The 18,973-nt window shown below is 47.4% G+C and overlaps 1 protein-coding gene across 1 annotated transcript in view; it reads right to left on the bottom strand.

Annotated features, from left to right (window-relative positions):
* LOC140421205 (retinal guanylyl cyclase 2-like) overlaps positions 1-17,477 on the bottom strand; it is a 122,040-nt gene extending 104,563 nt beyond the window's left edge. Inside the window, exons 1-2 of the mRNA XM_072505735.1 lie at positions 17,237-17,477; positions 14,880-15,709 (exon numbers count right to left, since the gene is read on the bottom strand). Coding sequence (XP_072361836.1) covers positions 14,880-15,618 — 739 coding nt within the window. The 5' untranslated portion in view covers positions 15,619-15,709; positions 17,237-17,477. The remainder of the gene's footprint in view (positions 1-14,879; positions 15,710-17,236) is intronic.
* Positions 17,478-18,973: the final 1,496 nt, after the last annotated feature.

Genomic DNA, 18,973 nt, shown 5'->3' with positions numbered 1-18,973 from the left:
GCCGGTTGCGTATTAATGATTAGACTTTTCCATGTCGAGTAAAACTGAAATGCAGGGCTTCTGGTAGGAATTCAACCGATCTTGTCGTATATCTGTGCAAGATTGGTTGGTTCAGTTTATGCAATCTTGCAGTCGTTTTACTTCCGTCATTAACTTGTTCATTTCAAGCAGATTAATAGCTGCATTAAATTAGCCCAGACAAAAATTTACTGACAAGGGACTGGCCTGAATTTGGCGGTAACAATGATGTGGAGGACATTAGCACTCACTGTTATTAAGGATTAAATTGGACAAACCCCCGCCCCCGCGATTCCCCGCGCGCAACTGGCCGAGTTCCCGACAGCGTGGTTCTAACCGCCTATCGGCCGTCGGGAACGTCGGATGACGGCTGCGGACTCAGTCAGCGGCCGTCCTGGTGGGGGGGAGGGGGGCGGGGGATCGTTCACCGTGGGGCTGGGGGGGGCCTCGTGGACGGCCAGGGGAGCGATCGGGTGTCACAGACCCGCGGGCGCGTGCGATCTCGGTGGAGGGGGAACATTTTTGGTGCTGCTCCGCGGTCCGGGTCCGCCATGTCGCATGGGGCGGCCGCTGCAGGCCACCGCCGTGCTCATGCGCAGACACCCGACCGGAAATGCGGGGACCCGTATCCACAGCCAGAGAGCGGGAAGCACTCTGGGGCCCTGCCAGCCCCCTGCAGATGGGAGAATCACTCAGGATTTTCTTAAGGAACGTCCAGAGTGAATCAACAGCGTTTTTACGCTGGCGTGGGGACATAGCCCCATTATTGGAGAATCCAGCCCCATGTCTAATACTTGGTGAGGCAGTGGCATAGCATTGTAGTATTGTCACTGGACCAGCAATCCAGAGAAACAGAGTAATGCTTTGGGGACCTCGGTTTGAATCCCACTACCTCAGATGGAGAAATTTCAATTTAATAAAACTCTGGAATTAAAAGTATAATGATGACCATGAAACCAATGTCGATTGTTGTTAAAACCCATCAGGTTCACTAATGTCTTTTAGGGAAGGAAAGCTGCCGTTATTACCTGGTCTAGCCTACATGTGACTCCAAATCCCAGCAATCTGGTTGACTTTTAACTGCCCTGGAAATGGCCTGGCAAACCACTCAGTTAAACGGCAATTAGCGATGGGCAATAAATGTTGGCTTATTAAATTCTGCGGAGAGTCTGCACGTTCTCCCTGTGTCTGCGTAAGTTTGGTCCGGGTGCTTCGGTTTCCTTGCACAAGTCGTGAAAGACGTGCTTGTTAGGTGAATTAAACATTCTGAGTTCTCCCACAGTGTACCCAAACAGGCGTCGGAGTGTGGCCACTCGGGGATTTTCACAGTAACTTCATTGTTGTGTTAATATAAGCCTACTTGTGGCACTAATAAAGATTATTATTATTATTTTGGCTGGGTAGTACCTGTTGTTTTGGATAGGAGTTGATAGGATAGTGCCTGTTGATAGGAGTAGACCATGCAGCCTATCAAGCCTGCTTTGCTATTCAATATGATCATGACTGATCTTACGCTTCTACTTTCTCAGCCACTTCCCCTATTTCTTTTTTTAAAATAAATTTAGGGTGCCCAATTAATTTTTCCAATTAAGGGGCAATTTAGCATGGCCAATCCACCAACCCTGCACATCTTTTGGGTTGTGGGGGCGAAACCCACGCAGACACAGGGAGAATGTGCAAACTCCACACGGACAGTGACCCAGAGCCGGGATCGAACCTGGGACCTCGGCGCCATGAGGCAGCAGTGCTAACCACTGTGCCACCGTGCTGCCCCCCACTTCCTGTATTTCTTGAGAGTCCAACAATCTGTCCATCTGAGTCTTAAATGTATTTAATGATGGAGTATTCACAGCCCTCGAGAATTCCAAATGTTCACAACTCCTTGAGTGAAGAAATTTCTCCTCATCTCAGTCCTAAATGATCATCCCCCTTATCCGGAGATTACATGCCCTGTGTTTTAGATTCCCCAACTGCCAAACACAACCTCTCGGTGTCTACCCTGTCAAACCCCTTCAGAATCTTGTGTGTTTGAATGAGATCATCTCTCATTCTCCTAAACATCAGAGAATGTACACCCAATTTACTCAGCATCTGGTGAAAGGACATTCGTGGGATAATAGCATCTATTGCCCATCCCCAATTACCCTTCAGCTGAACTGAGTGGCTTGAAGGACGTTTAAGAGTCAACCACATTGCCGCGGGTCTTGAGTTGCATGTAGGCCAGACCAGCTAAGGATGGCAGATTTCCTTCCCTTAAGGACATTCGTGAATCAAATGGATTTCTACAAAAATCAACAATGATTTTGTGGTCATCGTTAGAACTTTAATTCCAAATTTTTTATCAGCTATAAATTTTGTCATCTGTCACGGGATTTGAAATGGGGTCTCCAGTGCTTTAATGCAGGTCGTTGGATTTCTAGCCCATTGGCAATACCATTACACCACCACCTCCCTCTTTTTGCAATCAGTCTCTTTATCCACATCATGAATAGAGATTCTAGATAGCTGAAGTGCCACCATTGATCCTTGCAAAACTCCACGAGTCACAGCCTGGCAACTTGAAAATGTTCCATTTATTCTTAATCTTTGTTTCCTGCCCATTATCCAATCCTCTGTGCACATTGATATATTAGCCCCAGTACATGAACCCTTATCTTGTCTATTGACCTTTTGTGTGGCAGTTTATTGAATACCGTTCCCCTTTATCTCTCCTACCAGTTGCATCCACAAAAAACTCTAATAAATTTGTCAAACACAGTAAAACCCCTTTCATAAAGCCATGTTGACTTTGTCTGATCAGACTGTGATTTTCGAAGTGCATTGTTGAGACATCCTGAATAATAGATTCCAGCACTTTCCCGATGACGGATGATAGGTTAACTGGCCTGTAGTTCACTGTTTTTTGCTCACACCTTTCTTGAAAAGCGATGTTGCATTTGCTAACTTCCAATATTCTGGGGTCGTTCCAGAATTGTGAAAAATCGTTCCGAGTGCAGCCATTATTTCTGCATCCACCTCTTTTGGAACCATGAGTGGTATGGTGCCACAGTGGTTAGTTAGCACTGCTGCTTCACACTGCCAGGCACCTGCGTTCCATTGCAGCCTTGGGTGACTGTCTGTGTGGAATTTGCACTTTCTCCGTGAGTCTGTGTGGGTTTGCTGTGGTTTCCTCCCACAGTCCAAAAATGTGTAGGTTCGTTAGATTTGCAATGCCAAATTCCCCCTTAGTATCCAAAGATGTGTAGATTGGGTGGGGTAGTGGGCCTAGGTAGGCTGCTCTTTCAGAGGGTTGGTGCAGACTTGATGGGCTGAATGGCCTCCTTGTACTCTGTTAGGATTCTATATTTCTAAACCTTAGCATGTAGGATTCTGGAGATTTGTTAGATTTTCACCCCTTGAGATTCTCCAGTACATTTTTCAGCTGATATTAATTACCTCAATTTGCACACTCTTTTTAGCGTACAGGTTACCCGTTTTCCTGTACCTTGTATCTTCTACTATGAAGACAGGCACAAATGGCCAGAATTTGGCTATAAGGCAAGGAGCTTGAGTTACGAAATTTCCTGACTTGCCGGACCCGTGTTGGTTAAAAGCACCCCAAAATGTGTGATTTTCTCTCTGGGAGTGTGGAACATAGTTGGGCCCACCGATCCCGGAGGCATAGGTGGGCATGGGGATGAGTGAGAGCTTAGGCAGTCTGTTTAGACCCTTGCAACAGCCAAAATGAGGTGTTGCTCTTATTAGCCTTAGTTTTATTAGCTCTAATTCTGTCACCTTTGCTCACGAGTCGCCAGGTATCTTTCTGATACCGCCACATGGTTCAAGCTCAAGTAATGATTAATAATGCAGCACACCGCTTAGTAAAAGTTAAATCAACGATCATTTATTATATACAGCAATAAATACTTATACAATAATCCTACTTCTAGACTATTACCTACCACTAAAGGCCAATACTTAACTTTGGTGATGGCCCACCAGGTCAGGGAAACGAATGGTCTATTGAATTGGGTCTGGCCTGCGGGATTCAAAAAGGCTGGTACGAGTCGATAGTCTGGAACACCTCTCTGGTAGCGATCGCTGGAGCAACACTTACTTGTTTCTTCGTCGAAGGGTCTCGAAGGTTGCGAGTAGGAGAAGAAGGGTCGATCTGAACTTGGCCCCTTATTTTTATAGTTCCCAGGGGCTTCCCGCCTCTCGGGGCGGACCTTGACCCTGGTTCCAAGTGATTGGACTTGATCCCAATCACTGGATTCGATATGCTCCAATAATGGGGCGATTTCTTGATCGGGGGGTGGTCGTTCACCATTCTTTGTCTCGGCCACTGCTGGCGCCGAAAAGTCTGGATCGGCTTTATGTTGCTAATGTGTAGCAATTGTTCCCGGGGATGGCTGCTTCGTATGCAGATGGCTGGGTTGATGTACTGTTAATGGTTGCAGGTATCGGTCTGGGCCGACTTCCCCAGAGTCGAATACACTGTTTTGCCTGCAGCTGGCCGTTTGAGTCCTGTTGGCTGATTTTCCCATCAGCCTCTTTCGTTTGCCATTTTAGATCAGCGTTTGACCATTTTACTCGGGAATCAGCCATTTTAGGTGGCTACAGAGGTATGTGAGTTTGAGTTTCCATCCTGTGTAAATCAGACCAAGCTCTCCTTCCACTACCAGCAATAACTGGATCTGTCAAAAATAGAGGCAGGGCTTACAAATCCCACCCTCCATATTTAAAGGTCATGGAGTCGTAAAATCTGGCCAAAAATATTTGCTCAATATCTTTGTCATTTCCTCACTCCCCATAATAATTTCTCCTGTCTCTGCTTCTAAGGAAATAACATTTACTTTAGCTAATCTCTTCCTTTTTTATATACTTGTAAAACCTTCTAAAATCAGGTTTTGCTATATTTCTGACTAGTTTACTCTTGTATTCTCGTTTTTTTTCTTTTCATGAACATTTTGGTGGCCTTTTGCTAGTTTCTAAAAAACACTCCTAATTTGGATTTGTTACGATCTTTGTAAGCTTTTGAGACTTTCGGTGATAGGGATGTGCTGAGCGGATGCACAGAAGGTGGCTTTCCTCCTAGGACATCGAAATCAGGCAATTTTATGCCAAATTAGATCCGGGGGGGAAAAGCACTCCCTTATAAGACCATAAGACATAGGAGCAGATATAGTCATTCGGACCATCGAGTCTGCTCTGCCTTTCAATCATGGACGATACGTTTCTCATCCCCCTTACTCCCTGTGGTGAACGATTATTGTATCACTGTACCCTTATCATCATGTAAGGTGATGTCCCCTTTAAGACCGGGCTTGGAACCCTGAGGGACTCCGTCTCTGGCTCCGCCCACCTGGGAGTCGTATATAAGAGGCCGCCTTGCAGGTGGCACCCAGTAAGCACCCGTCTAGGCACCAGGCTAGTTCTTAGCTTATTAAAGCCTTCTTTACTGTTTTACTCTCTAGCGTTCTTATTGAGGCTACAACAATTTAATAAGCTAAACTACATCAGGATGGACGCATGCCTAAAACCAGAGAAGCTCAATCTGGAAGCACGGACACCGGAGGCAAAGGAAATATTAAAATATTGGCTCCGATGCTTCGAGGCCTACCTGGACTCCTCAGAGACTCCCATCCTGGGGCCACGCAAGCTGTGCCTACTCCACGCCCGGGTGAGTCACAGAATCTCCGCCACGCTTGAAAAGCCGACTACCTACAAAGAGACGGTCGAGATACTACGCAAGTGGTTTGTCAAACCCATCAACGTGGTACATGCCCCCCATCTGCTCTCTACCTGCCGGCAGCGCTCGGGGGAAACGCTAGACGAATTCATAGAAAAATTCACCGCGCTCGCCAGGAACTGTGACCATCAGGATGTCACGGGGGAAATCCATATGAACCTGCACATCAGAGACGCTTTTGTGTCCGGCATCCGCTCGACCTACATCCGCTCGACCTACATCGAAAACGAGGCAAAAGACCTCCAGGACACGCTAACGCTCGCCACCTCGCTGGAAGTGGCCCGACATAATTTAGGCACGTACCATGCGGACCCTGCGAGCCCCCCTCGGACTTCTCCAGACTCGGCCACGTTACGGGCCTGCGCCGTGCTGCGACCCGCCCAGATTGGGGGCACACCGTGCTATTTCTGTGGGCACGGCCAGCACCCACGCCCACGCTGCCCAGCCCGCTCCGCCATCTGCAGCGGCTGCGGGAAGAAGGGTCATTTTGCGAGGGTCTGCCTGGCCAGGCCCAAGGGCCAGAAACACAAAGAACAGCAGGCCCGAAAATCAGGCTCACAGGCCCGCAGGCCTCGCAACACGGCTGCGCATCGACCCGACACGTCCCCTTCTGACGCGTCATCTGCCTCGTGCGAATCACGGGGGCGGCTATCTTGGCGGCGGCCATCTTCTCGACCCGACACGTGCGACCGACGGCGGCGGCCATTTTACAAATCCGACTCGGCTGAGAACTCGGACTACCCGCAACTGGGAGCAATCACCCTCGACCAAACGCGGCCAAAATACCTGCAGAACTCTATGATGCAGGTCCAGGTCAACGGGCGCGACACTCCATGCCTTTTCGTCTCCGGGAGCACGGAGAGCTTTATTCATCCAGAAACGGTAAGGCGCTGCTCCTTGCACACCCATCCCGTGTCCCAAACCATAGCCCTCGCATCCGGGTCCCACTCGGTCCAAATCAAGGGGTATTGTATTGCGGATCTCTCGATCCAGGGCACCGAATACACCCGTTTCAAACTGTATATCCTCCCCCACCTCTGCGCCCCCCTGCTGCTCAGACTGGATTTCCAGTGCAGCCACCGAAGCCTGACACTGAAGTTAGGCGGACCCTTGCCCTCCCTCACGGTATGCTGCCTTGCGACACTGAAAGTAGCGCCCCCTCTCTATTCGCGAACCTCACTCCTGACTGTAAGCCCGTCGCCACCAGGAGCCGGCGGTACAGTGCCCAAGACATGACTTTTATCAAGTCAGAGGTCCAGCGTTTACTGGGAGAGGGTGTCATCGAGGCTAGCAACAGCCCCTGGAGAGCACAAGTGGTGGTAGTTCGGTCCGGGGAAAAGAAAAGGATGGTCATGTATTATAGCCAGACCATAAACCGCTTCACGCAGCTTGATGCGTACCCCCTTCCTCGCATAGCAGAAATGGTAAATCGGATCGCCTAATACCGGGTATTTTCCACGGTCGATCTCAAATCCAGCAGGGGCTGGTTCAGCACACTGGGCTAAATCGCTGGCTTTTAAAGCAGACTAAGCAGGCTAGCAGCACGGTTCATTTCCCGTACAAGCCTCCCCGAACAGGCGCCGGAATGTGGTGACTAGGGGCTTTTCACAGTAACTTCATTGAAGCCTACTTGTGACAATAAGCGATTTTCATTCATTTCATTTCATCCACCTACCACCAGCTCCCTATCCGACCGAAAGACTGCCCCTATACTGCCTTCGAAGCAGCCGGCCGGCTCTTCCACTTCCTCAGAGTCCCCTTCGGGGTCACAAATGGGGTCTCCACCTTCCAGAGGGCGATGGACCAAATGGTGGACCAGTACGGCTTGCGGGCTACATACCCGTACTTGGACAACGTCACCATCTGCGGACATGATCAGCAGGACCATGACGCGAACCTCAAAAAGATCCTCCAGACCGCCCGAGCCCTCAACCTGGCCTACAGCAAGGAAAAATGTCTTTTCCACACAACCCGGCTAGCCATCCTTGGCTATGTTGTGGAAAATGGGGTCCTAAGTCCCGACCCCGACCGCATGCGCCCGCTTAAGGAACTTCCCCTCCCCCGCAGCCTCAAGGCCCTCAAACGGTGCTTGGGGCTTTGTGTGCCGTCAAATATGCGGACAAAGCCCGCCCACTCATAAAGACCACGATACTTCCCCTGTCGGCTGAGGCCTGATTGGCCTTCAGTCGCATCAAGGCCGACATCATCAAGGCCGCTATGCATGCAATGGAGGAAACTATCCCTTTCCAGGTAGAGAGCGATGCGTCAGACATCGCCCTGGCTGCTATCCTCAACCAGGCAGGCAGACCAGTAGCATTCTTCTCCCGGACCCTCACCGCCTCCGAGATTCGGCACTCTGCAGTCGAGAAGGAGGCACAAGCCATTGTAGAGGCTGTGCGGCACTGGAGGCACTACCTAGCCGGTAGGAGGTTCACCCTCGTCACCGACCAACAGTCAGTAGCCTTCATGTTTGATAACGCACAACGGGGGAAAATCAAAAACGATAAAATTTTGAGGTGGAGGATCGAACTCTCCACCTACACGGACGATATCAAGTATCGTCCAGGGGAGCTCAACAAGCCCCCAGATGCCCTGTCCCGCGACACGTGCGCCAACCGCAGGAGGACCGCCTGCAAGCCATCCACAATGACCTCTGCCACCCGGGGGTTACCCGACTCGTCCACTTTATCAAGTCCCGCAACCTACCTTACTCAACCGAGGAGGTCAAGGCCATGACCAGGGCTTGTCAGATCTGCGCGGAGTGCAACCGCACTTCTACCGGCCAGACAAGGCTCATCTCGTGAAGGCCTTGGGGCCCTTTGAGCGACTAAGTGTGGACTTCAAGGGCCCCCTCCCGTCCACCAACCGCAATGCCTACTTCCTCACCACCATCAACAAGTTCTCCTGCTTCCCATTCGCCGTCCCCTGTCCCGACATGACCTCGGCCACCGTGATAAAGGCACTGCACAGCATCTTCACCCTGTTTGGTTTCCCCACTTATGTCCACAGCGACCGGGGTACATCGTTCATGAGCGATGAACTGTGTCAATATCTGCTCAGCAAAGGCATCGCCTCGAGCAGAACGACCAGTTATAACCCGCGGGGAAACGGGCAGGTGGAGGGGGAGAACGCAACAGTTTGGAAGGCTGTCCTTCTGGCCCTACAATCGAGAGGTCTCCCATCCACGCGCTGGCAGGTGGTCCTACCCGATGCCCTACACTCCATTAGGTCGCTCCTCTGCACGGCCATGAATGAGACCCCTCACAACCGCTTGTTTGTCTTCCCCAGGAAGTCCAACTCCGGGGTCTCGCTTCCACCTTGGCTGACGGCTCCGGGACCTGTTCTTCTCCGGAGGCACACGAGGAGCCATAAAACGGACCCCCTGGTCGAGAGGGTCCGATTACAACATGTGAACCCCCGATACGCCAACGTCGAGTACCCCGACGGCAGGCAAAATACGGTTTCCCTCCGGGATCTGGCACCCGCTGGTTCCCCCACTACAGACGCCCCCCCCCCCCCCTCATGGCTCCCCTGCAGGACCCGGCACCCACTACTCCCACCCTCCGGTTCCACTCCCCGTCGGTGGACACCGATCGCGCACGCCCCCTAGCGCCCCCCCCCTCTACACCACCCACCGGCGCCAGCACCGCTGCTCCAGCCCCAGCTATTTCCCCTGCGCCCCGATCCCCTACCCCGACCCAGACCAAGGCTCCGACCACCGTGCTCCCAGACGTACCCTCAACTAAGATGTCCGTGTCCGCTGCACCACCGCCCGAGCTGAGGAGGTCGATGAGGATGATCAGGCCGCCGAAACGGCGGACATATAATTCCACTTCACCCCTGCCAGACTTCGTTTTTTTAAACAGGGGGTGAATGTGATGAACTGTTATTGTATTATTGTACCCTTATCATCATGTAAGGTGATGCCCCCTTTAAGACGGGCTTGGAACCCTTGGGGACTCCGCCTCTGGCTCCGCCCACCTGGGAGTTGTATATAAGGGGCCGCCTTGCAGGCGGCACCCAGTAAGCACCCGTCTCGGCACCAGGCTAGTTCTTAGCCTTCTTTACCGTTTTACTCTCTAGCGTCGTTATTGAGGATACTACATTCCCATAACCCCTGATCCCCTTATTAATCAAGAACCGATCTATCTCTGTCTTAAAGACACTCAGTGATTTGGCCTCCACAGCCTTCTGCGGCATTGAGTTCCACAGATTCACCACCCTCTGGCTGAAGAAAGTCCTCCTCATTTCTGCTTTAAAGAATCGTCCCTTCAGTCTGAAGCTGTGGCCTCTGCTTCTAGTTTCTCCTATACGTGGAAACATCCTCTCCACGTCACTGTATCTAGGCCTCTCAGTATCCTGTAAGTTTCAATAAGATCCCCCTCTCATCCTTTTAAACTCCAACAGAGTTCCTCCAACAGACCCAAAGTCCTCAACCACTCCTCATATGACAAGCTCTTCATTCCAGGGATCATTCTTGTGAACCTCCTCTGGACCCTTTCCAAGACCCAAAACTGCTCACAATACTCCAAGTGGGGTCTGACCAGAGCCTTTTACAGCCTTAGAAATACATCCCTGCTCTTGTATTCTAGCCATCTAGACATGAATGCCAACATTGCATTTGCCTTCCTAATTGCCGACTAAAGCTGCATGTTACCCTTCAACGAAAACTTGAACAAGGGCTCCTAATTCCCTTTATGCTTCCGATTTCCTAAGCCTTTTCTCTTTAAGAAAATAGTTTATGCTTCCATTCTTTGTACCAAAGTGCATAACTTCACACTTTTCCACATTGTATTCCATCTGCCACTTGTTTGCCACTCTCCTAGCCTGTCCAAATCCATCTGCAGCCTCCCTCTGCTACCTCAATGCTACCTGTCCATCTACATATCTTTGTATCATCTGCAAACTTAGCAACAGGGCCTCCAGTTCCTTCTTCCAGATCATTAATGTATATTGTGAAAAGTTGTGCTCCCAGCACTGACCCCTGAGGCACACCAGTAGTCACTGGCTGCCATCCTGAAAAAGACTCCTTTATCCCCACTCTGCCTGGGCGGCATGGTAGCACAGTGAACAAAAGGTGGGGACAGGACGGGGAGACATTGACAGTTCGGGACTTCTACACAGATAACAGATTGACAACACTCGAGGAACTGACAGAGAATCTCCAACTGACAGGAGGAGCGAGCTACGACACATGCAAATTAAAAACTTCTTACATAGGGAAACAAAGACATACCCACATGCACCGAGACAATTATTATTAGAGGAGCTGCTGGACGGGAACTATTTGGGGGCGGAACTGCAGAGACTTGTATGGGCGACTACTAGGGAAGGCACGCTCCCCACTAGATGCAACAACTGAAAAATGGAAGGAAGAGCTAGTGTTTGAAATGGGGTGGGGTCTCTGGAACGAAGCACTGAACAGGGTCAACTCCACCTCCACATGCGCACGGCTAAGCCTAATGCAGCTGGAAGTGGTACACAGAGCACACTTAACCAGAACCCGAATGAGCAGGATCTTCCCAGAGGTGAAGGTCAAATGGGAAAGGTGCCAGGGAGGCCCTGCCAACCTCATCCACATGTTCTGGGCAGACTTGCCGGGTTCTGGACAGCCTTCTTCGAGACAATGTCCAAGGTTGTGGGGATGAGGGCGTAACCGTGCCAGAAAGTGACAGTCTTCGGGTTATCAGACCAGATTCTCTGGGTGAGGGGGGCGGGGGCGACTCCCTTGCCTTTGCCTCCCTAATCGCATGCTGAAGAATCCTCAGAATATCAGTAGCACCACCCAAAGCTGCAGCTGGCTGGCCGACCTGTCAGAATTTCTCCAAATGGAGAATATCAAATTCACCATCTGGGGGGTGGGAAGAGGCCTTCCACAACACGTGCGAGCCATTGACCAACTTGTTCCCAGACCTGTTTGTAGTCAACAGCCAATAGGCCAAGGGGAAAGGGGGCCCCAGACACCAACTATGCTACCCCACTATGGACTGGACTGATTAACCAGCGAATAAAGAAAACAACCCAAACATCAAGAAGGGGAAGGGATTCTGGGAAACAGGGGGAATTGGGGTTCGGAGGCTAATTCAAACACGGGGTATTTGTAAATTGTAAACTATTACTGATGTGTACCAATTTGATTATGTTTATTTTTGTTGTATAAAAAGAAAAAACTCTAATAAAAACATTTTCAAAAAAAAAATCTTTGTAAACTTTTAAGCGGTTTGTTTTCATGTAAAAGCCTCCTGGGTAAGCCACTCCAACCAATGCAATTCAAAGGGATTGACTGCTAAAAGGTTAGTTGCTGATCCATAGAATCATAGAAATTACAGTGCAGAAAAAGGCCATTTGGCCCATCGAATCTACACCAGCCCTTGGAAAGAGCACCCTACTTAAACCCACACTTCCACCCTAATCCCATAACCCAGTAACCCCACCTAACCTTTTGGACACTGAGGGGCAATTTAGCATGGCCAATCCACCTAACCTGCTCATCTTTAGACTGTGGGAGGAAACCAGAGCACCCGGAGGAAACCCACGCAGACACGGGGAGAAAGTGCAAACTCCACACAGTCACCCGAGGCTGGAATTGAACCGGGGACCCTGGAGCTGTGAGGCAGCAGTGCTAATCACTGTGCCACCTTTTCTTCTATGATTGCTGCCATGATTGGATAAGTGTGTGGCGCTTTCGATAGTTATTTCAAGTTGCAAAGGTTTAAAGGAAGTGGTGGGACGCGGGCAAAGGATCTTTCCCTGACATTGGATGTGGGCTTAAAAGCCTCAGAATTATAGAAGGAAGGGAACACTGATGGAGATGAGAAATTCCTTAGTTTCGAGGTTCTAGAAAATAATAATCTGGAACAAGAGATGGTGTGATAAGAATCTGTGGCAGGGTGGGGGAGAGGGGTGAAGGAGAGGGAAAACATATCAAATGTTATATTTTTGAGTTTTGGAGGAATCATAGAATTAGATTTTGGGGGAAAATAATCAGGTGATGGTCAATACATTAGACAAAGATGTGCAATTAGCTGAGGCTCAATTGGTAACATTCTTGCCTCTGAGTCAGAAGGTTTTGGTTCAAGTCCTAGTCCAGGACTTGAGTACAAAGGGAGTGCTACACTGCCGGAGGTACCATCTTTTGGATGAGACATTTAACTGAGGCATCATTTGCCTCCTCCAGTGTATGTATTTGTTTCTGTGATACTATTTCAAAGAGCAGGGGAGTTATAATAATCTTTATTATTGTCACAAGTAGGTTTACATTAACACTGCAATAAAGTTACTGTGAAAATACCCGAGTCGCCACATTCCGGCGCCCGTTCAGGTTCAAAGAGGGAGAATTCAGAATGTCCACTTCACCTAACAGCACGTCTTTCAGGACTTGTGGTAGGAAACCGGAGCACCCGGAGGAAACCCACGCAGACACGGGGAGTACATGCAGACTTTGCACAGACAGTGACCCAAGCCGGGAATCGAACCTGGGACCCTGGCGCTGTGAAGCAACAGTGCTACCAACTGTGCTACCATGCTGCCCTATTCTCAGTGTCTTGGCCAATATTTATCCCTCAACTGACTTCACAAAAACAAATTAATTGATCATTATCATAATGCCATTTGTGCAGACTTACTGTGCAAATTGGTTGTGCATTTCCGACATTACATCAGTGATGACGTTGCTGACTGAAAAATAATTTGAGATGGCCGGTGGTCAGGAAAGGCATTCTGTAAATGGTACAGCGTTAATGGACCCATTAGCGATAGACAGCATGGTTTTGTGAAGGGTAGATCGTGCTTCACTAACTTGATTGAGATTTTTGAGGAGGTGACAAAGGTGATTGATATGGGGAGGGTGGTGGATGTTGTTTACATAGACTTCAGTAAAGCCTTTGACAAGGTACCCCATGACAGATTGGTACAAAAGGTGAAGTCACATGGGATCAGAGGTGGTAAGATGGATACAGAACTGGCGTGGTCACAGAAGGCAAAGGGTAGCAGTAGAAGGGTGTTTTTCTGAATGGAAGGTTGTGACTAGTGGTGTACCACAGGGATCTGTGCTGGGGCCTCTGTTGTTTGTAGTATACATAAACGATTTGGAGGAAAATGTAGCTGGTCTGATTAGGAAGTTCGTGGATGACACCAAGGTTGGTGGAGTGGCAGTTAGTGTTGAGGATTGTCAGAGGATACAGATAGGTTGGAGACTTGGGCAGAGAAATTGTAAATGGAGTTTAGTCCAGACAAATGTGAGGTAATGCATTTTGGTAGCTCTAACATAGAGGGGAAATATACCGCAACGGGCAAAACTCTTAGGAATATAGAAAGTCAGGTCTACAGATCTTTGAAGGTGGCAACACAAGTGGACAAAGTAGTCAAGAAAGCATCCGGAATGCTTGCCTTCATTGGATGGGGCATCAAGTCATGCTGCAGTCGTATAGAACCTTGGTAAGGACGCACTTGGAATATTGCACACAATTCTGGTCGCCACACTACTAGAAGCATGTGGAGGCTTTGGAGAGGGTGCAGTGGAGGTTTATCAGGATGTTGCCTGGTCTGGAGGTGTTAGCTATGTGGAGAGGCTGAATAGACTCGGGACTGTTTTCATTAGAATGATGGAGTTTGAGGGGTGACCTGAAAGAGGTCTACAAGATTATGAGGGGCATGGATAGAATGGATGGGCAGGCTCTCTACCCCAGGGTAGAGGGGTCAGTCACGAGGAGGAATAGGTTTAAGGTCCGTCGGGCAAAGTTTAGAGGAGATGTGCGAGGCAGGATTTTTACGCAGAGGGTGGTGAGTACCAGGGAGGTTGTGGAAGCAGATACGGCGTTCAAAAGGCATCTTGACAAATACATGGATCGGATGGGTATCGAGAGATACGGCACAAGGAAGTGCTGAGGGTTTTGGCCATGGTTAGTATCATGACCGGTACAGGCTTGGAGGGCCGAAGGGCCTGTTCCTGCGCTGTATTGTTCTTTGTTCTATTGTTCTTTGTAAACTGAGTAATACTGAAAGAACTGCACAATCTTCTCATGTTAAGGCTCCCCGGAGCTCTTAAATATCAGCAGTATTCCAATAGGCTACAGATTGCAAATGCCAAGGATCATTTTAATTCCAGATTTTAAAAAAAGTTTGTACATACTGCGAAGCTTGTCGACAGCTTTTATTTTCTTTAGAACATTTCTGACATTCCGTGGTTCATTACTCATGGACAACACAACTCCCACTGGCAGGCCTTGTTTCCTGAGGGCACTCGCCACTTTCGCAGCCGTGTCCACCCAAATATCTTCAGTTGATGAGATGATGGCTACATGGGCCCACCGAAAGTATTTCATTACAGTGAAGAGAACTCTGGTTGGAGGTGGTAAGGTTCTCGCAAACGTTGGGTAGTTTGTAGCATCGTCAAGTTCGTAGTTTATACAAGCCCATGAAAATACGATCCTATTCCAATCTTTTCCCAGGAGGGAAGCAGCATCACAGTAACCTGGATTTGTGGGGCCGATGAATCCAGACGCCAGTTCTGAATATTTAAGAAAAGCAGCCAAAGCTTTTGAGGTCTGACAGTCTTCGTTTAGTATCACATAATTAAAGTGCTTGCCAAGACTTAAAGATGAATCCTTGTTGATTCGGTCCACAGCCAATTTAGCGGCAATATTTGGAAGAGCTTTGGCAAAAATAGGGTCACATCTCCAAGGTCCTATGACCCCCACTGTGTATGTTGCACAATGTACTGAACATGGAAGGGTCAACATCACCAGCATGATACAAAACAACGGCAAGGGTGTCAATGAGTTTGACGCAAGCCATTGATTTTTGATGTTGATCCAGATGGGATGGTTCAATAATTTCAATGTATAGAAGTGAGAAGAGTGAACTGGCATAGCTATCTCACTGCAGCCCAATTCATTCAGTAAGAAGGATGCATTCAGAATTTAATCCAATTTTTTTCAGAAGTATTTACAGAAGTGAGTCCTGCAAAAAGAAAACGGATTTAGCTTTATTCTTCCTGTGAATGTCTTCACATTCTTTCCCAGTCTTCCTTAGCTGTGTTTTGTTGATAGCTACTGTGGTGCTGCTCCTCTTAATTTTTCTAAATCCAACGATACCATCCTATATCCAACTCACTCTTCTTAATTTTGATACCTTCTCTATGCTGAAGCCGATAGCAGGTTTGATACTGCCATGCTCCCAGTGTGGCGAGAAGCTCCCAGAAGAAGTATCCTAAATGTGGGAACCATTAATCAATTTTTGTTTTTATATATTTAGAGTTCCCAATTCATTTTTTCCAATTAAGGGGCAATGTACTTGTGACAATAATCGATTATTATTATTATTATTATTATTATTATTATTATTATTATTAATAATAATTTAGCATGGCCAATCCACCTAACCTGCACATCTTTGGGTTTGTGGGGGCGAAACCCACGCAAACACGGGGAGAATGTGCAAACTCCACACGGACAGTGACCCAGAGCCGGGATCAAACCTGGGACCTTGGCGCCATGAGGGAGCAGGGCTAACCACTGTGCCAAAGTGCTGTCCTACCTTCCAGCAATTTTAATGCATTGTAAACCTTGGGGTTTGTGCATCTTTAACTCCTTAAAAGTACTTTCTAGGAGCAAAGCACCATGATGGATTAGAGAATTACCCCTCAATATTCACTGCAACATTGCTTATATTAATGTGTTCATTGTTTAAGATCTCGAAGCCATGAAAGTTCATAATTCCCTCAGTTTCTTCTTCCCCCTTTAATTCTTGAAATTCAGTTAGGCGTCACCAAACTATCATTTGATTTATTTCTTATGATTATATTATGAATATAATCATAAATTGATCTTCCAGTACAAAGATGAATTCCAATTGGTGCTTATTTACTAATTCTGTAAGAAGCCCAGCGCAAAATCATTCTGCCTAATCTCTCGCATGTTATATAATTGAATACACCCCACATGTTATTTTCTTTCATTCGTTCATGGGGTGTGGGCCCCACTGGCTGGGCCAGCATTTATTGCCCATCCCTGAGGGCACATTGCTGTGGATCTGGAGTCACATGTAGGCCAAACCTGGCAAGGATTTCCTTCCATAAAGGGCATTAGTTAACCCAATGGGTTTTCAATGACAATCGACAATGTACAATTGAATACCTCCAATGCACCGTTCAACTGAATGTACCTTACTTTCAGTACATTTAAAATGAACCCAAGTGGTTAGAGAAGGAAACAGATCGAAGAGCATTTGTAATATGACAAGTTGAAGTGAATTGACAACTCAGGCTTATTGGAATTCTGTTCAATGCTGAACTAATATCTCACAGCTATTGCTATTGCAGTTACTGAAGCTAAATTTCAACCCATTTTGGACATGAGTAAAGCTTGTTCTAACCATACCAAAACCAAATTATCCCACCAATCTCACAACTAAAATATATTTCCATTTGAATGTTATTCATGTTGTTATGAGTAACTTTTAAAATGGTGAATAAAAATCTAAACTTACCAATTTTTAGGATGAAGAAATGAGGAGGTTACTTTCCTGCATTCGCTGTTTAACGAGGTCTAAGGTTTTAGTGACTGATCTGATTAAATCCAATCGCTTCAGCCTGCTTAGCATTTTTCACCTTTCAACGTTAATATAATTATTTCCTCGTTATTTTCCTTCGCATTGTGCCAATCTTGACTGAATGCCTTTACACAGAATATGTATTTATTTTCCAACAAACCGTGGGGACAAGCAGTTGGAAAGTGAAAGGTTGGTGTTTTGCATAGTACAGATTGGAGCTTACAGTCAGTATTGTGACCAAGGAATAGTAAATCCTTTAAACTGATATGTAACAGAGCCGTGAAATCCAGTGACCTACATACAATGACCTTAAGATTGTGTTTTGGTTGTCCCGAAATGCGATATCCCAGTGTGAGTTTTACTGGGGGCGATTTCAAAGGAAAATAAGAGGGAAATAAATCAGGGTCACAAATTCATATAAGTAGAAAAACAGTAGATGAAAATAATAAAAACAAATCAGAAATTAAATAGCTTGTGCATTTTACACTGTGCACACACACTTTCTGTGTATTTAAGATTATTTACTGGCATAGATGGAATTTTTTAAAAAAACACAACATAGTTGCTCATTTCTTCCAGATACTTACAACAAAGAACAAAGAACAAAGAAAAGTACAGCACAGGAACAGGCCCTACGGCCCTCCAAGCCCGTGCCGACCATGCTGCCCTACTAAACTACAATCTTCTACACTTCCTGGGTCCGTATCCCTCTAGTCCCATCCTATTCATGTATTTGTCAAGATGCCCCTTAAATGTCACTATCGTCCCTGCTTCCACCACCTCCTCTGGCAGCGAGTTCCAGGCACCCACTACCCTCTGTGTAAACATTTACCATCCAATTTTGTTGTATGATCTGCAAAATTTCAAGACCCTGACCACTAGATGGCTCCATCAAATTATTCTGAAGTTTCTTTCCCAATTTCATGTCCACTTTGTGCCCAAAGAAATTAGAAGACCATGGGACAAAGGAGCAGAAGTAGGCCATTCGGCCCATCGCGCCTGCTCCGTTATTCCTTGAGATCAAGGCTGATCTGATAATAGTCCTCAACTCCACTTTCCTGCCTTATCTCCATAATCCTTGATTTCTTACTGATTTAAAATCTGTCTATTTCAGCCTTGAATATACTTAAGACCCAGCCTCTACAGCCCCCCACAAATTCACTACCCTCTGAGAGAAGAAAGTCCTCCTCTGTCTTAAATGGGCGACCCGTTGCTCTGAGATTATGCCCTCTGGTCCTAGACCTTCCCACAAAGGGGAAAGATTCTCTCAGCATCCACACTGTCAAACCCCTGAGAATCCTATATGTCTCAATAAGGTCATCTCTCATTCTTCTAAACTCCAATGATTACAGGCCCAATCTATTCAACCTCTCCTCATAGAAAAATCCCTCCATACCCAGGATCAACCTAGTAAACCTTCTCTGGACTGTCTTCAAAGCCAGTATATCTTTCCTTAGATAAAGGGACAAAAACTGTTCACAGTATTCCAGGTGTGGTCTAACTAGTGCCTTGTATAGTTTTAGTAGAACTTCACTCTTTTTATACTCTATTGCCTTTGAAATAAAGGTCAACATTCCATTTTTGTGATTTATGCACGAGGACCCCCAAGCCCTCCTGTGCTGCAGTTTTCTGCAGTCTTTCTCCATTTGAATAATATTCAGCTCCTTTATTCTT

The sequence above is a fragment of the Scyliorhinus torazame genome, chromosome 5 (genome assembly GCF_047496885.1).
Source record: "Scyliorhinus torazame isolate Kashiwa2021f chromosome 5, sScyTor2.1, whole genome shotgun sequence".
In the NCBI taxonomy this organism is placed as follows: Eukaryota; Metazoa; Chordata; class Chondrichthyes; order Carcharhiniformes; family Scyliorhinidae; genus Scyliorhinus; species Scyliorhinus torazame.
Note: the sequence above shows the minus strand (reverse complement) of the source record. Positions and strands in the feature narration are given on the sequence as shown.